The sequence below is a fragment of the Dasypus novemcinctus genome, chromosome 23 (assembly GCF_030445035.2).
Source record: "Dasypus novemcinctus isolate mDasNov1 chromosome 23, mDasNov1.1.hap2, whole genome shotgun sequence".
Classification (NCBI taxonomy): Eukaryota; Metazoa; Chordata; class Mammalia; order Cingulata; family Dasypodidae; genus Dasypus; species Dasypus novemcinctus.
In genome coordinates, this window is record NC_080695.1 from 9,093,874 (window position 1) to 9,112,766 (window position 18,893).

Genomic DNA, 18,893 nt, shown 5'->3' on the forward strand with positions numbered 1-18,893 from the left:
TCAGTGGTTGGGCACCTGCTTCCCATATATGAGGTCTTGGGTTCAGTCCTTGGTACCTCCTTAAAAAAATACAACTAAAATCCTGTGTTATTTTTTATTATTAAAATTATGTATGCTTATTAACAAAAATTTACAAATTACTTCAACACAGAGAATAAAAAGAATCACTACAGTCCCACAAATGTTCAAAGCCACCCCCCACGCAGGTCTTGGAGCCCTCTCCCCCACCTCCTGCTGGACTGGGCTCCATCTGCGCTGCTGGCCTCTGTCCTGTACTGACAAGTGACAAGTTCTCCCTCCCTGCTGGTTCCTGCTGCTTCAGAGGAGTGGCTCCTGCTAATTATTTCAACTTCAGATCCCTGGTTCATCCCACCCCCTCTTCTCTGCCAAAGCAGATCATCATTATTCTAAAGAGCAGATCCTGTGACTGCCTGAGGGGCAGCTCCAGGGGTCAGTCCTGAAGGGTGGATCCCATGGTCACAGTCCTGAGGAGCAGATCCTGTGGTCACAGTCCTGAAGGACAATTCCAGTGACTGCCTGAGGGGCGGCTCCAGTAGTCACAGTCCTGAAGGGTGGATCCCATGACTGCCTGAGGGGCAGATCCAGTGATTGCCTAGGGGCGGCTCTAGGGGTCCCATCCTGCAGGGTGGCTCCAGTGAACGCTGCCCAGGCACCTCACCCTGAGCTTCCCTTCACTTGGTGCCTTGGGTTGCTCCCTGCACTCAGAACCCTGTCCCGTTGGCGTGGCTTGGGGACGCTCTACGTTCACACCTCTCATTCTCCGTCTCTCTGACGGTGTTCTCTGACTCTTCTGAACACGGGGTGTCCTCGCTCGGCTTCTGCGTGTGGGAATTCCTTGTTTCCTTGCTCCTCCCTTCCCACCTGCTTTCCCCAGGTGGGCTCATGGTCACCAGGCTTCACCTTATGCCCTTAGGCCAGCAGTGCTCAGCCTGGGTGTTTCCAACCCAGACCTCTCTGCTGGCCTCCTCTTTGGTGACCAAGTGCCTTCTAGGCTCCACACAGAGAGGACCCACAGGTCCATCACCCTCAGGGGGTCTCAGCTAGAGGTCATCATGGGTCCCCCAAAGTTAGAAACCCAGAAGTCATTCTTGACTCCCCGTCCCTCCTCTTTCCCCACAAATGAATCAACAAATTCTGTTGATGACACTTTCTGTTTTCACCTAACGCCTTTCTCATCCCCCTTCCTTCAAACTCTTTCCTGTCACCTGCACCAACTTGCTCACTTGTCCATTTGTTCTCCTCGAGGGGACCCCTGCCCCCAGCCACCTGAGGGCTGCCTGTAACCTTGTTCTTGTCCTGCCGGAGATCTGCAGACGCTCCCCAGCGCCTAGGGTGACTTGGCAGTGAGGCTGCAGTTCCACTGTCACCACCAGTGGCCCCCCTCGGAGACCAGCCCCTCGTCCTCCTCGTCCTCAGCCAGCCCTGACTCCCTCCCGGGTAGAACTTTTCACCGCTGGCTCCTCAGAACGGTGCAAGCGTCCAGCGTCACCTGGCACTGCCGGCCTTGCTCTGCCGGGCACGTCAGGCTTCTGCAGCACAGCGCAGCACCCAGAGCCGCCTCCTGCTCGCTGCATGGCCCCGCCAGCCCCACCCATCCTGCTTTTCTTCTAAGGCCCTCAGGGTTTTCCCGTGATTGCGACAGGTATTGCTTTCAATTTGTTTTTTTTTTTTGCTTGCTGGTTTTGTTTTTAAGATTTATTTATTACTCTCTCCTTCCCCCCCCACCCCAGTTGTCTGTTCTCTGTGTCCATTTGCTGCCTGTTCTTTTTTGTCCGCTTCTGTTGTCAGCAACATGGGAATCTGTGTCTTTTTGTTGCGTCATCCTGCTGCTTCAGCTCTCCGTGTGGGTGGCACCATTCCTGGGCAGGCTGCACTTTCTTTCACGCTGGGCGGCTCTCCTTACGGGGCGCACTCCTTGCGCGTGGGGCTCCCCTACGCGGGGGACACCCCTGCGTGGCACGGCGCGCTTTGCGCACATCAGCACTGCGCATGGGCCAGCTCCACACGGGTCAAGGAGGCCCGGGGTTTGAACCGTGGACCTCCCATGTGGTAGGCGACGCCCTAACCACTGGGCCAAGTTCACTTCCCTCAATTTGTTTTTAACTTTTATGTTTTACATATTATTTTTTGACACACAATAGTGTTTTATTTTTTTATATTATCAAATCTATTGATATTTTCCTTTGTGATTTCTTTTGTTGTTTTTGTGTTTGGGTATTCCAATTGTATCTAGCATGAAATAAATATTCTTTTGGGTTTTCATCTCATTTTTAAAAGTTTAATTCTTCATATAGGTAACTATTTTTTTATGATTTATTTATTTATTTATTTATTTCCCCTTCTCTCCTTCTCCCCTTCTCCCCCTGCCCCACTCCGGTTGTCTGTTCTCTGTGTCTGTTTGCTGCGTGGTCTTCTTTATCTACTTCTGTTGTCAGTGGCATGGGAATCTGTGTCTCTTTTTGTTGCATCATCTTGTTGTGTCAGCTCTCCATGTGGGCAGCACCATTCTTGGGCAGGCTGCACTTTCTTTTGTGCTGGGCGGCTCTCCTTACGGGCGCACTCCTTGCGCGTGGGGCTCCCCTACACGGGGGACACCCCTGTGTGGCACGGCACTCCTTGCGCTCATCAGCACTGCGCATGGCCAGCTCCACTCGGGTCAAGGAGGCCTGGGGTTTAAACCACTGACCTCCCATGTGGTAGACGGACGCCCTAACCACTGGGCTAAGTCCACTTCCCCATATAGGTAACTCTTTAATTAACCTAGAATTTATATGTATTAATTATTCTAACATGATTTTTTCTCTTCTCCAAATCCCCCATTTTGCCAATATGATTCATTGAGCAATCTATTTATTTGGGTGCTTCTTTTTTCATATATTAAGGGGGCTTGTTATACTGAAGACTATCGGGGTTTTTTTCTTTGGTTCCACTGATCTGTTTTTCTGATAGTTTTACAATATTTTAATTCTTTCAGTTCTAAATGTGTTTTAATAATTGATAAAGCAAGCCCCCCATCTTTTCAGAGTTTTGTTAGTTATTGCCACCTGTTTATTCTTCCAGAAAAAATTAGAATTATTTTGTCATTTCAAAAATATTTCCATTGAGATTTTATCGTACTCATAAGCCTTTAATGAGTTTTATGAGAATTGACTCCTTTGTAATTTGGTCTTTCCACCCAGAAAATAATAATCTTCTCCATTATTCAGCTCTTTTTTCTATCGCTTAGTGAGGTTCGTAGGCCTATAGCCATATGCTCTGTACACTGTTGGTGAATTTGCCTTAAGCTTTTCTTTTCTTGCTATTGTGAATATGGTTGACTTTTCGTCTTATCTTCTAATTAGTTATTGTTACAATATAGGAGAGCTATTGATGTTTAGGTATTTATTTTCCATTCAGCCATATCCATATACTCTTTATTATTATAGTTTCTCAGTTGACCTACATGGTTTTCAAGGCAGACAATCCTATCTTCTACAAATAATGCAAATGTGTTGGTCAGAATAATTTTGGATAATAATTGGCATGGTATCATCTCTTATTTCTTGTTGTTTTTTCTGATCTTAGTGGAAGGCCTCCTAGGAACTTGCTGTTATGTATGTATTCACTTTTTTAAATTGTTTATTGAGATCTAATTTACATACAGGGAAATGCAGAGATCTTAAGTAAGTTTGAAATGTGATCCACAGCTGAAACAAGATTCAAAACATGTTCAGTGCCAGAAAGTCCCCTGTGCGCCCTTCCAGTCGGTCCAGGTTTCTTCTGACTTCTATACCCACAGAATTCATGTCTTTGAATTTCATGAAAGTGGATCTGATAATGATTTGAAAGAGCAGTTGTCCATCATGTAATACATTCCTCCTTTCCTAATTCTTAAGATTTTTAATATGTATACAGAACTTCCTTTCTAAGCAAATTATTCTTAGCATAACCAAATATTCCATTTAGAAATACACTACAGTTTATGCAGGAGAATTCAACACCTACCTGTTCTGCAGGTCCACAGCTCTGCCCTGAATTCCAGACCCCAGGCCCTGGAGGGGCTCAGAGCTGATGTCCCTGATAAGGGCTTGGCTGCCATCCATGACAGACCTCAGTGCACGTTTATTACCTCAGAAAGCAACACCGTCTTCTCAACACTGAGCATTACTATCATACCTTCATCTTTTGTAAGGACAGTGCTAGAAGAAATGTCAAATTGCATCATTCATTGTCTCTCATACATTAGATTGTTCCTTACAACAAATTTCTCTTAAAACTCTTACCAAGAGAAATGCTTGTTTTTGAAACTCTACTATCCAATGTGTTTCTTTTTCACCTTGGTTGCCAGAAAACCCAAAGTCAAATTGAAGGTTTATCTGAAACACCTAACTCACCCCAGGTGCTTGGAGCAGCTGTGTTTTCACTGACTTTGGATATGCTTATTTTCATTTTTATTGTTGTGTTTTATGTATGTTTTCACTATAGATCTTTTAATATCTCTTTAAAAGGAGGAGAGTGCTCCATGTGTATGTTCACACCCACATGTGGGTGTGCGTCATGCAAACGTGTTTTAAGGGCAGGAGAACTGCTCTAGTTAGCAATGGACTAACTGGAGCCATCGACCCTGTCACCTTTCCTTAAGTTCTCCCTGTTGCCCTTTCGGCAAATCTGGTTAATCTCCTGGAACTCTCCACTGCGTGCTGAGCGGGGCAGGTGCTGTGCGTGCCGTGGCCATGTACAGCCGTGGCCTGGGGTCCTGAGTGAGCTGCTGCCCACTAAGTGCGAGAAGCCAGGCCTTGATGGAAGAGGGGTGCTGCCCAGGTTGGGAGCACAGCGTCTGGCTCGTGCTGGATGGGCAGGTGCAGGGGTGCTGGGAACAGGCACCAGGCAGAACGTGCCTGCCCCATGGGGAAGGGAGCGAGGCAGCCAGCTGGGGACACACCAAAAGCCAAGAGTGGCCAGCGAGGTGGGGCTGGGGCTGCTCTTGAAGAGGCCAGGCAGGTGAGGCTGTCACAGACACGCTCTGTCCCACAAAGGGGACGGGCATGCCCCCAGCCTCCTCACAGTGCTTTGGGCTCCAGACCTAAAAGGACGAGTCCCTCTTCGGGCGACAGGGTCAACTTCGTGTGCAAGGGCCTGTGTGTGGTTTAATGCTCTGCTGTTGCCATATGGAAATTCTTAATCAGTTTTTATGAAAGAACCCTACATTTTCATTCTGCACTGGGCACTGCAAACTATGTAGCCAATCCTGTCAGATGGGCTGGGATTGTCCGGGAAAGAGCATAAGGTCCATTTGGGAGGCAAAGAGGAACACTCACAGAATTAAATAACAAACCCAAAACGCAAGAGATGGCAGAAGCAAGTTCACGACTGATGGCCAGGGAAGATGACCAGTGCCCTTCAAGAAAGGGAGGCACCCTCCTCAGATGTGGAAGGACAGGGTTGGGTGCAGCGGGGAGTGTGGGGCCGAGGAAACTGCGTCAACAGAGACGGGGCAGAACAGCAAAGTGGGGGCTCTTGAAGCTTGACAGGCAGGTGTGCTTGAGGAGCTCGAGGTTCTTTGGGGCAAGAGAAGCTGGAGTAAGGCTGACTTGGACTGCTTTTAAAAACATTTTCTTTGTTATGTATTTTTTATAAGTAGAGAGTGATACTGTGCTCATGGAAGCTGGAGGAAAATTACAGAACCGGATAAAGAAAAGTTTATCTCCCTCCACCAGGAGGTGACCCGGGCTGGCCGCCTGGCTCGTGTCACCCCACCCGGAAAAGGGAGGCCTGGCGGGGAAAACAGGGCCTGAATGAGGCCAGACCAAAGCCTCAAGCAGCAGAGGGCCACACAGTGTCACTGGGCCAGGGAATGCTGGGTGGACACACGTTTTCAGCAAGAGTCAGCGGGCAGCGGCTGGGCGGGAGGCTTGGGGGTGGTGGGACTGGGCAGGGGGCCCAGAGGACCTTGTCCAGGAAAGGTGATCCTTCCCGAATGCCGCTGGACTTTGGGAGCTGGAGCCTGGGCCTGGGAAGGCAGCGGCCCCGACCAGCGGGAGGCCGCCGAGGAGGGGTCGGCCGGGCAGGGGGTCGATGGGCCTGGTCCGCGTGTGCTGCATCAAGAGGATGCCGGGGGATTCTGGCACCTCTCTCCTGCGTGTGGGCTGCCCTGCGTGCCCAGCATGCCAGGCTCACCCCTGTGCCAGCTGCGGGTCTAGAGGCTTTGGAGCCCAGTGTCCAGGCCAGAGCCTCTCCTGAGGCCCCTCCCCGGGGTCTTTGGGGGGAGAGCGAAGTCCTTCTTTTTCCACCAAGAGGATGTCGAAGCTGAGCAGTGCAGGTTTTCCTTTCGCTGCCACGGGTGGGTCTCTTTTTTTCCTGCAGAGCCTGCCGGCCGCCTTGCGCGCGGCCCCCTGGGCCCATTTGCTCTGGACTGAAAGCCGCCCCTGCCTGTCACTGCACAACGTATTCACCTTCCTTCCCTTTGGCTGTCGCGGACTTGGAAGCTGCTGGGCTTTGCACTGTTTAGCTTGCCAAAATGGCGAAGAGGCTTTGTGCTTTATGCTCAACTAGTTTTAACGTTGTCTTTGAAACGTATCTCACAGAGATATTTTCTAATATCCTCAGAGTTCTTGGGAAGTTTTTTATGTTTCTGCTCATTCTTCTTTGGGCTTTTACATATTGAACCTCATATTAATAGTTGTCGCTCCCATTTTAAAAGCCATGTGGTGAGACAGGGTGTGTCAAAGGTATTTCGGAAGGGACAGCTGTGACTGTGTGTCAGGGACCCTGGGAGGGCTGAGGTGCAGGGGGGAGGGCTGAGGTGGAGGAGGCAGGGCTGAGGTGGAGGGGGCAGGGCTGAGGTGGAGGGGGAGGGCTAAGGTGTAGGGGGAAGGCTGAGGGGGAGGGGGAAGGCTGAGGGGGAGGGGGGAGGGCTGAGGTGAAGGGGGAGGGCTGAGGGGGAGGGGGAGAGCTGAGGTGAAGGGGGCAGGGCTGAGGTGGAGGGGGAGGGCTGAGGTGGAGGGGGGAGGGCTGAGGTGAAGGGGGAGGGCTGAGGGGGAGGGGGACAGCTGAGGTGAAGGGGGCAGGGCTGAGGTGGAGGGGGAGGGCTGAGGTGGAGGGGGGAGGGCTGAGGGGAGGGGGAGAGCTGAGGTGGAGGGGGGAGGGCTGAGGTGAAGGGGGAGGGCTGAGGTGAAGGGGGAGGGCTGAGGTGGAGGGGGCAGGGCTGAGGTGGAGGGGGCAGGGCTGAGGTGGAGGGGGAGGGCTGAGGTGGAGGGGGAGAGCTGAGGTGGAGGGGGGAGGGCTGAGGTGGAGGGGGAGGGCTGAGGTGGAGGGGGAGGGCTGAGGTGGAGGGGGCAGGGCTGAGGTGGAGGGGGAGGGCTGAGGTGGAGGGGGGAGGGCTGAGGTGGAGGGGGAGGGCTGAGGTGGAGGGGGGTTGAAGTGGAGGGGGAGGGCTGAGGTACATAGGACAGGGCTGAGGTGCAGGGGGCAGGGCCAACGTGGAGGGGGCGGGGCCGAGGGGGAGGGGGGCTGAGGTGCAGGGGGCAGGGCTGAGGTGGAGGGGGCGGGCCAAGGGGGAGAGGGGGACTGAGGTGGAGGGGGCTGAGGAGGAGGGCTCCAGGGTTCACCCCCAGGGTAGCTGCCGCCCCACCCTAGGCAGGTGCAGAGGCAGGCGTGGGACCCAAGGCTGAGCCCGCGGCCCCTGTGCGCCTCACCACGGGGGCACCCCGCACGCCTCACAGGCCTCGCTGCTCCTCGCAGTGCCTGGCAGTGGGTGTTCCCCAAGGCGGGGCCGCTTCCCTAAGAGAGGCCCGCCCCTCCCTGGCCCACCAACCCAGCCTGACCCTGCAGCCCAGGGCCACGACTGGGAGGAGGCTCCTGCCCGAGGCCGGCTTCCTCCCAAGCCTCGGCAGGCCCAGTCCCTCTTTCCATTCTCTACTTCAGGGGTCTGCACCCTTCTTTGGGGAAGGGTCTCCTTGTGGGCTCTGGCCGAAGCTCAGTCGAGCCTTGGGGACCTGTTTTGCACCTCGAGCCCCAGCTCAAAGGGGCGCAGCCCTTGAATGGGGACAGCTTTGCCCGAGGCCTGTCCTGGGATCAGAGTGGCCCCGTCCTTAGCAGGGGCTCTTGTTTAGTTCCTGAGTGTCTCAGCTCTTTAGTTCCCAACTTTTAGGGGGAAACTTGGCGCATTTGACCCCTAGTCCTGTGGGCTTTTATTGCTTCTCTAAGTTTAAGACATGAAACAGGGAAGACTTTCCCAAGGGCGACCAATCTGTCTCCTCTGCCGCCTCCTTGGCGTTCTGTGTGGGTCGACAATGCCCTCCTCCTCCTCCTGCTCTCTGCAGTCCTCTGCAGTCCTCTGGTCTCAGCGTCTTTCTGTCCTGAGCATCCTTAGTGGCACGGGGCTAATGTGTCCCTCCCGTGACCTTGTTCTGATCTCCAAGAGCTGCCCTGAGGAGGTTTGAGTCACAGCATCCTTTCAAAATGGTGAACACATGTGTGCACTGACTTCAGCTGCTTCATACCTGGCTGGAGTCTCCAGGGCACTGGCTGCATTCTCCAAGGCCTGAGCTGTTCTAGATACATTGTATCTGCCAGCTCAAGTTCAAAGTTCTATCATAGCCTTCACAATTACATTCCTCTTATTTTTAAAGAAATTTTAAGCAGAACCCTGCAAAAAATCTTCCTTAACCTTTGTAGAACTAGTTAAGTGTGCTTCTCTTTTCCTGTCCCCACCAGCAGCGAATAAATCAAGAGCGGCTTCTGTCTGGTTGTGGCCGCGCCGGTCTGAGCGCTCAGCCGTCAGCCAGCGTGCCTTGGACTGGGGATTCCTTCTGCAGCCTTGCCCATTTCCACTATGTGGACAACGAAATTGTTTGAAGTTTGGGTTTTGAGACTGCATAACTCTGTTCATAATTTAAGGGCAGTTGAATATTGAGAGGCAAACATTATTAATTCTACCAAACTAATTTCAATAACTCATTAAACTAAAATATAGGTCAGAGTCTCTTAAAAACTTGAAAATAATTACACAAAGCCCTTGAAAAGTCATGAGAATCATTTTAAAAAAACTACCATGTGGACCCAAGCTTTTTATTTTTTTTCTCATACTCTTTCTTTTCCCTTTTTTTTTTAATGACCTTGTATTACTGTTAGGATGGAAAAATGTGGTGAGTGATGGCTATAGGATACTCAGGGTGGACCCAGGTTCTGTGTAGCTCACGCGGCTTTGGAGCTCTTGTTAAGAAAACCAACACAAAGTTGCAAGGGCCCCCCAGCCCCTCGGTCGGGGCCCTGGCCGGTGGAGGGTGCGCCAGTGCTGTCGCCGCTCTCCTTCCTCTGGGCTCCTGAGTGAGTCTCTCTGTGCCGCCAGGCCCAGCTCCTGCTGCCGCGAGGTCGAGCAGAAGCCACGTCCGAGGCACCCCGTGCTCCAGAGCTCCCTGTCCAGGGCTTCCCGCCCTCGCGCTGCTGCGGCCCACGGGCCCCTGCGCTGTGCCTGCAGCTGCGCGCAGAGCGGCTCCCTCTCACGTCCAACACTCTGCTCTCTTCTGCAGAACACGCTGACTCTCCCCTTCCAGGCCCACAACTTGCCGCCCCCTCCCAGGCTCCTTTCTTTTTCCTTAAAGAACTTTAGAACAGCTTTGATTTACAGAATTACTGCAAAGATGGAGAGTTCCTGTATGTCCCCTACATGCTTTTCGCCCATGATTAGCCTCTTACTTTAGGGTGGTACACTTGTCACAACTAATGAACCAATATGGATACATCATTATTAACTAAAGTCTGTATTTTAGTCAGATTTCCTCAGTCTTCCCGTAATGCCCTTTTTCCGTCCCAGGCTCACAGTACAGTTAGCTGTCAGGTCTTGGCTATGACACCTTCTCAGCCTTCCTTCGTTTTTGAGGACCTCCATTGTTTTGAGGAGTGCTCCGGTACTTGGTAGCTTAAACCTCAGTTGGGATTTTTTGGTGTTCCTCATGAGTTGACTGGAGAGAGGCCACAGGGTCAAGGAAACATTCCATTCACACCTTGTCAAGGGTTAATGCCCTCAATAGGACCTGCCAATATTGATGCTTGGTAACCTTTCTTAAATGTTGGGAACAATTTGGGTTGAAGGTTAGACTCTCAGCGGCACTGGTCTTGGCGGCAGCGAGTCAGCAGCATCCCCCTCAAGTCATGGAGTGTACCTTGCGTTCAGTGCCTGAAAGACGGTGTGGCGTGGTGGAAGAAGAGGCTTCCATTAGACGAGAACCCTCTGTCCACTACGTCCAGTTACGTTCCTGGGGCCTCGTGAGCACCAGTCCAAGAGCAGAGCGCCATGCCATGTTCACCTCCGTGCTCAGCTCCCTCACTTCCTGGTTTTAAATGCTGCGCAACGACACTGAGAATCAAAAGAACAAAGATGGGTTTATCAGCGATGTTCTACCGTGGCGCGGCAGCCACAGGTGGACTGGAAACTTCGGCCCGCTCTCCCCAGCCTCCGTTTCTCATGTCAGAGAGGGTAGTCAGAGCTAGCTCAGGGTCGCTGTGGAGGTTACGTGTGTCCACGTGAAGCCGTTAGCAGTACCTGGAGCACAGGAGGTGCTTTCCATCAGCCACTGTTTATTGTTTGCCCATGTGCCAGACAAGCTCAGTGTGCTGAGGATCTCGGTGAATGAAGTAGATTGTAGTGGAGTTTGTTCTAGTGGGAAGCGATTTAAATTAGGAGCCGTTGTTTTATTATAGCTTAGTATTTGCTTTTCAAGAGGTACAGGATGGAGTTTGGTGTAACCAAAGAGCAGTGGAATTGGAATTAGAAAATAATAAACTTGCATCTCAATTCTACCACTTAACTTACTCTGGAACCTGAGAGAAGTTATTTTAATAAAAGAACATTGAGGGAAGTGGATGTGGCTCAACTGATAGAGCTTCTGCCTACCATATAGGAGGTCCAGGGTTCAAACCCAGGGCCTCCTGGCCTGTGTGGTAAGCTGGCCCACGTGCAGTGCTGTCGCGCCACGCAGGCGTGTCCTCTGCATAGGGGAGCCCCACGTGCAAGGAGTGCACTCAGCAAGGAGAGCCGCCCCATGTGAAAAAAGTGGAGCCAGCCCCATAGTGGTGCCACACACATGGAGAGTTGACGCAGCAAGATGACGCGACAGAAAGAGACGCAGATTCCCGGTGCTGCCAAGAATGCAAGGAGACACAGAAGAACACACAGCAAATAGACATAAAGAGAGTAGACAAAGGGCGTTGGGGGAGGGGGGGTGTGTGAAGGGAAGAGAAATAAACCTTAAAAAAAAATTCATTCTCATTTTTATTTAAAAATGCAAGGGAAAGTAGCAGTGCAGTAGCATTTTCCATCTACCAAATGTACAATTTAAAATAAGTATAAAACTCAAATGCTGGCGATGTGAAAAAATAGTCACTTTTTAAAAACATTTTGTTATGAAAAGGACTAAATATACACAAAAGTACAAAGTACTGATGCACCCAGCTTCCACAACCATTAACATTTTACCATATTTGTTTCATTTATCACCACCCCTCCCCCCGCTTTTTTTTCTGGTTAGAATATTTTAAAGGAATTCCCAGAAATTTTATCATTTTACCCATAAGCAGCTCAAAAATAAAGGACATTGTACCCAACAAAGTTAACAGTAACATTTAATATCATCTAATGTTCAGTCCATAGGTAAATTTCCCTGGTTGTCTTTTTAAAATGTCATTTTATGGTTGGCTTGAATCAGGGCCCAAACAAGGGCCTTTCGTTGCGTTGGTCCTTTTGTCTGTCACATCTGTTTTAATCCACACGTGACCCCCTTACTTCGCCCTGAGCTCTGGGCCTGTGGGCGCTGGGGCACGTGCCCTGCAGGCTGTGCCACCCCGAGGTCTGGCTGGCTGCTGCGGGTTGTGGTCGGGAGGGTTAATGGGCTTCTGCGTCTCGTCGTGGCCCGAGGCTGGATGCGCCTGAGCTTTTGGATTGGCTCTGTGCGCCTGTGCGGTTTCCCTGGCTTGAGGGTGTCCCAGGTGGTGTTGGGCAGTCCTACTGCATCCTGGGAGGCCCCCGGGTTCTTTTTCTCTGCCTGACATGAGGTCATTCCAGGTGGTGACAGCCCCGACCCCTTCACTGAGAAGTTGGGGGAAGTCACTTCCGCGTCCCTGAGTCTTGGTCTCCTCATTTGGACAGTTTCACGCGCTCACTCCTCGCACACTGCAGCCGCCACACGGAAGTTAGGTGTTAGTGAAAATGATCCCTGGGCAATGAAGAACATCTTTTTCTAAACAGTTTCCTTGCTCAGGTGCCTTTAATTAAGAAAATGGCAATGCTCTTTGTTTTTTGAAAAAGCTTCCAGCATGTTTGCAAGATTGAAAACCACAAGCTTTTTAAGCAGCGTGAGTCAAGGAGTGGCTAAGCCCTGGCGGAGCCTGGGCCTGGAAGCTGAGGATTAGTGACGCGGTTATGCAGAGGTTTGTTACCAGCCTGGCCCTGGAAGATGGAAATTCCATAGTCTTCCAGCCCCGAGGGGCTCAAGGAATCCCTCCAGAGGAGGATCAAACGATTGAGCGTTAAGGGATGGCTTTATTTATCCAAAGCTGCTTCCACCGTCTTGCCCCTAAGACAAGCATCTTATAGAACTCCTTTGTGGGGACTGGGGGAAGAATCTTGTCAAGGGGTTTTACTTATTGCATATCAGGAACAGACGTTATTTAAATTTTAACAGTTCTTGGCAAGCTTGCAATTCTGAAACTTGTGAATGAGCAAATCCTTCCCAACCCACTTTTTTGTACAAATCAGGAAGCCCATGAAATGGATTTGGTTCATTTGTATTACTTTTCAGTTTAATCTCTCATTTGCCTGAGCTTTTTATCTTCTAGTAGGAGAGGAAAAGAATAAGTAAAGCATTCTGTAGGTGCAGCCGGGGGACTGAGAGAGCTCCGAGGTGCAGAGGAGATTAACAGGCCCTGATGGGGAGTCACTGCTCACCAGCGCCGATGGCTTGGGTCCCACTCTTTCAAGAGTGGCAAGGTGTTGGACTCCCATCCTGGGGAGGCGGGCTGTGTTCTCAAACAGAGGGGCGGAGCCTCTCGAGAGCATGGGCAGTGCCCAATAGGGGAGGACAGACCAGAGTGAGTCAAGGAGTGGCTAAGCCCTGGCGGAGCCTGGGAATGGAAGCTGGGAAGGATTAGTGATGCGGCTATGCAGAGGTTTGTCCTTCAAGAGGGATGCCTGGGGGTTGCCATGGCTCCCGAGGGGAGTGGGAGGGAGGAATAGAATAGATGGAACAGGGGGCATTTGGGGGGAGATGGAAGTGTTCTACGTGATCTTGCTCTGATGGACACAGGCCATGTTGAGTTGCATCAAAGTTTATAAAAGTGTATGGTCCAAAATGTAGACCATAATGTAAACCACTGGCTGTGGTTGGTAGCTATATTTCAATATTTGTACATCAGTTGTAACAAACATACCATCTATATATAAAATGTTATTAATAGGGCAAGGGAGGAAAGGGGGAGGATGTTGGGTATATGGAAGTCCCCTGAATTTGGTATGTGACTTTTCTGTAATCTAAACTTCTTTGAGGACAAAATGAAAAAAGTAAGGCACTGAGCAAATAAACAGAAGAAAATGCTACTGTTCATATAGGACAACAGATCTTACAGTAATGAAAGGCAAAATGTCAAAAAAATTTTTTTAATATTTTTTCATTATTTTTTATTATTCCAAATTTTATTTTTTAATTTTTTTCTTAAATGTTTTGTTATTTTATTTCTTATTTTTAAAAATATCATTATTATTTCATGTTCTTATTAATCATATTTGGCTGTTTTATTGGCTTCATTTTTGAAGAAGTTTTGGATCACAGAAGGGTTACAACTGACATGGGAGGATCATCGGTGTGGGGTGTCAGTGATGGAGGATATGGGAGGAAGCTCACCTGAGCATACATATAAGGCATATAAATGTATTCACATGTTCATGGGGCATTGTCACGGTGGGTGGAGATTCACATAATAACCAAAGGAATATAAAATTCCCATCCTGGGGAGCTCTGCCACATTCTCTAATGAATCACCAAAAATCCCCCGAGTACAGGGCAAATGGCTAGTGAAGGAGGGGATGGTCCATTGATGGGCCCTTGATATTGATGACTGTGTGTATAAACCTTTACTCTTGAAATTGAAACTTAGCCTAGTATTATAGGGTACTTAAGAGTTGTCTCCTGGAAGCCTCCTTTTTGCTCTCTAAGCCGAACTCAGCATATAACTACATTTCCTTCCCCCCAGCGTAGTATGTGGTTCCCAGGGATGAGCCTCTCTGGCATCAAGGGATTACTACCAAGCATTAACTAGCACTGAAACTGGAAAAAGACCTTGATCAAAAGCAGGAAAAGATAAAGACTAATGAGTTTATGTGGCTAAGAGACTTCAGAGTGAGTCAGGAGGTCATTCTAGAGGTTGCACTTATGCACGTCTCAGCAGGATCTCAGTGACTGCCAAAGTAAATATTACCTCAAATAGCAGGGCCTCTGAGGTGTCTGGAGACATCCAGACACTATAGGCAAGGAGAGAGCTCAGGAGTTTGGGGCCCGGCCAGTGGGCCCTACTTGGGAATTTTTGCTCCTAGACTGACAGAGTTGGACTCAGTTGTGGTTTCCCTATGCATGGCTCTTCTGTCCTTCTATTTGAACCTATAATTAGTACTAGAGTTGGTAGGTATATATCCAAGAGACTTAAATCTGTGGGCTGTCCATGTGTCACCTGGGCCCTGAATCTCAATAGAGTTGTAGCACCTACTATCCTGTTCGTTGGTCTCACCCAAGACAACTAACAAGGAGGTGAGAATGGACAAATATCACCCTAAGGAACTGAGAGAGTCTACAACTGCAAGCAAGAGCACCCCATTCATTGGCCTATGGGATCACAGCCCCTCTCAATTAGAGGCGGAGTGGACATCACCATCCCAGAACCCTCAAGATGGGGGAATGAACTATGGACGAAAGTAGACCTACTGATATTCTACTATAGACTTACTGTGATTCTAGCAATGGAAGTAATTATTTATATGGAGGCAGTGGCCTCTAGAGGTTCTGAGGGCAGGGAGAAGGAAAAACAGGTGTAGCATGGGGACATTTTCGGGACTTGGGAATTGTCCTGAATGACATTGCAATGACAGATGCAGGACATTATGTATCTTGCCATAACCTACAGAATTGGGTAGGAGAGAGTGTAAACTACAATGTAAACTTTAATCCATGCTTAGTGGCAATGCTCCAAAACGAAATGCAATGAAAGTACCTCACTAGTGAAGGGTGTTGTTAATATGGGTAGACATGGAAGGTGTGGGGAACATTGCACATGGGAATCTCCTATTTTTTTATGTGGCATTTACTTTAAAAAAATAAAAATAAAAAACAAAAGAGCTGTTGACATGCTCAGTGGAGAAACGCTGGAGCACCCCATGGGGCCAAGGTGGTAGCATGGCACTGAGGGCATGCCCCTTCCCCTTTCTGATTGAGTTGCCTCCGTCAACTGATTACACAATTGTCCTTTTGACTTTCTATCTTTCTGAAATTACTGTCATTCACTTGGTATTTGACTCAGCAGGTGAGTTGTTTACTTCCAGGCACCGTGAAAACTGAAGGAAAAAAGGGATGGAAGATAAATTTTATTGAGTATTGTTTAGGCAGGGTCCCATCAGGATACAGATGCCATTCTCGAGTCAGATTCCTCAAGGAGGAGTGCTTACAAAGGGAGTATGGACAGAGGAGAGAAGGGACCAGCAGCCTGGCCTGGGGTGGGGGCAGCAGACCTGTTACCACCTCGGCCAAAGAGACAAGAGGAGGTTGCAGTTGCAGAGCCAGAGTGTGCGGAGCTGCCACCTGGGAGGAGCGGAGGCCTCTGGGCAGCGTCCTGGTGAAGAAGGAGGCTGAGGTCACTCTCTTCCAGCTCTCACCTTGGGGAGCCGGAGGGCTGGGAGCCCCTGCAGGGGCACATGTGCAGACGGTGGAGCGTGGTTCTAGGGGAAATGGGAAGTAGCCAGCGCTCCCCGCCGGCATCGTGGGCCAGGCTCTGTGCTAGACACTTGCAGTGCACCCCGGCTTCTTTCACACATCATCTTGGGAGTCAGGCCTGCCACCCCGTGTTCACAGCTGAAGCGCAGAAAACACTGAGCAACTGAGTGGAAGGGCTGGCGGTCAACTCCAGGTCTCTGTGTCCTTGCTCCTGTATGCCAGCTGTCTGCAAAGTGAGAACTATTTCCACTGAGGCTTGCCTTGGTGTAGAGAGGCCCTGTGCCCACCCACCACCAGGAGCCCGGGTCAGGAGGGCAGTTCTCCAGGAAACATGAAGAAAGAGAGGTCCCCACCCGCGTCGCTCTGAGAATAACGCCAGTCGTTGGAGACCTGAAGCCGAGGGTGCAGCAGTGTCCAGCGGGCTGTGAGCACTGCGTTCCCAGAAGGCCGCGGCAGGGGCTTCTCTATTTGGTGTGTGCAACCCAGCTGGCAGTGCCGCAGAGCTGAGCATGTTTCTCAAAACATTGCCCAGCACAGGGTGGGAAACAGACGTTTCTTTTTTTTTGACCACCTAGAATGAGTGGCAGGGGTTTCAGCACCACTTCAGAGGAATGAGAAAGAAGATTGATTCCCACAAGGATCTTTTCTCCCCATTTTTTCCTTCACTAATCACTTGAAATTGCAGTTCAGGCATCATAGCAATTCAGAATGAGAACTGGCAGGGGTGCTTCCAGTGACTGCCAGGTCTTCCTCATTCCAGGGCATCATCCTAAGAGATGCTTGGGCTGAAAAGCATGTTTAAACTCTTCCGAAAACCTTGCGAAGGGGTAGGGTTCCCAGCAGAGCCTTCTGCAGTCTTGCAGATGAGGGCTAATTTGACTGATGGAGTCACTCTTGCACACCTGCTGGAAAGCCGGGTGCAAAGATATTCTAAACTAGCTGCGGCTCTCATCACAGCTCTCTCCAGCCAGACCCACTCATGGGTGTGTGGTGCAATGGGCTGCCAAGCAGATGGGTTGTGAAATGCACAGCCCATCTGTCTTTATCATGCTCATTTCCTCTTTTATTAACATGTTAATGAATATAGTTTTTATTTATCATTCAGTGACATGTGCAGCATCCTTTTCTAGGAGACAAATATGCATCTGCCTAACTGTGAGTTGACAGAGTTTTTCCTCCATTGCAATAATGAGCACAAGAATTAGGAATATTGGGATTCCATTTAAACTTCCATATTGGGATTAGACAAAGAAATCACTTTACTTGTTGGTGGCAGCGTGGGGAAATGGGAAGCACAACAGACTTGGAGTGGGAAGCCCTGGGCTTAGTACCAGCTCGCCAGCTCCTAGCTCCATGGCTGTGCGCACAGGTGTCCACATCTGTGAAGTGGGGATGGCAATTCTATCTCCTAGAGTTGCCTCGGTAAACAAACGAGGTAATTTATGGAAGCACATTCTGTATTCATTTGCTATTCCTCAAATATGTATTTGTATGGGTTTGAATTTGTTTTTCTCATTCTTTCAGACTCTCCGTGGAAAGTACACCTGTCAAATGTTGGCCCCGAGCTGACAGGGGTCACCGTGAGTGGGCTGACTCCAGCCCGCACCTATCAGTTCCGAGTGTGCGCTGTCAACCGAGTGGGCAAGGGCCAGTACAGCACGGAGACCAGCAGGTACTGCGAGCACGTGTCCCTCTGTCCAGGGAAGTAACAAGAAACATTGTAGCTAGTGGAGGAAATAGAAATGGTGGGAGACCACTCCATAGATAGAAAGTTCAGGCCCCTCCCAGCTAGCTGGGTGTTTCTCAGTTGCTCCACGGGAGGGTGTTAGTTCTCTCCTATGGGGCTCTGGCTGTGCCTACAGAAATCGTTTCTGGTAGCCTGGCCTCTGTACACGTGAAATTAAGGGCTTGCTCGTTTGCCGTGGGCTCTCTCCATCCTGGCGTCAACCAAGGTGGAAGATGGTGCCACCATCTTCGCGAGTGATCGGCTAGCGGGGCGCTGTGGGGAGCTGGGTTCAGGCGTTTACGTGGCAGCGTTTCATTCAGGGATGGGCTTTACACTCACGTCCCAGGAGCTCAGCGTCTGAAGCCCGTTCCGATGCAACACAGAGAGATGGCTCTATCTGCTTCAGCGAGCCCATGCTCACCTCCCTGAGCCTTCAATGGGCCGAGCAGCAGAGTAGAGGGGATCTAAGTGACTTCTTTCACGATGTGGGGGTTTGATATGAAAAATATTAAAAGCCAGAGAACTTGATTTGGGTGGGGTCACAGACTGTGGGGAAGAGCTGGCTCCCTCGGGCTTGTAGTCTTTTTTTAAAGAGTTGAGGTGCTGGGAGCCATTCAGACAGAGTGAGGTCACCCATGCCTCCCTTGTTGCTGGCTTACCTACTTTCCTATCGTGTTGCTTTGTCATAAGTGTTGCACTGTGTCCTCTCGGTTTGAGCAGCCGTGTGTTTTGCTTTTCTTGTCACCCAATTTTGGTTAAGAATCAGGCTCAATATTCAGCAAGTCAGAGGAGGCCTCGACTCCAGGTCTGATCACTCTTTCCCTGCCTGTCTTTGATTTTTAGATTGATTCTACCTGAAGAACCTCCCAGTGCTCCCCCCAAAAATATCGTGGCCAGTGGGCGTACCAATCAATCCATCATGGTCCAGTGGCAGCCACCCCCCGAAACCGAGCACAATGGGGTGCTACGTGGATATATCCTCAGGCAAGTAGCCTGTGCTTGGCCGTTCTTAGACGTCACTATGGAGTCAGCCATCTGCTTCGCCAAGGTTGCAAGCTCAAATGCTTGTAAGGGCCAAAGAGAGAAGCAGGGAATCAGGTCAGGTGCAGGGCTTTAGGGAGTGGTGAAGACTGTGGCAAACTGGAGAGCACAAGGAAATGTGGGACACTCTATGTGTATGCAACCCTAACGTGTGC

General features: G+C 50.2%; 1 protein-coding gene across 5 annotated transcripts in view; it reads left to right on the forward strand.

Moving 5' to 3' along the window:
* SDK1 (sidekick cell adhesion molecule 1) overlaps positions 1–18,893 on the forward strand; it is a 917,480-nt gene that overhangs the window by 695,384 nt on the left and 203,203 nt on the right. For all 5 annotated transcript variants that reach the window (XM_058285708.1, XM_058285711.2, XM_058285709.2 and 2 more), the window contains exons 15-16: positions 17,496–17,643; positions 18,541–18,681. In XM_058285708.1, the coding sequence (XP_058141691.1) occupies positions 17,496–17,643; positions 18,541–18,681 (289 nt within the window). The remainder of the gene's footprint in view (positions 1–17,495; positions 17,644–18,540; positions 18,682–18,893) is intronic.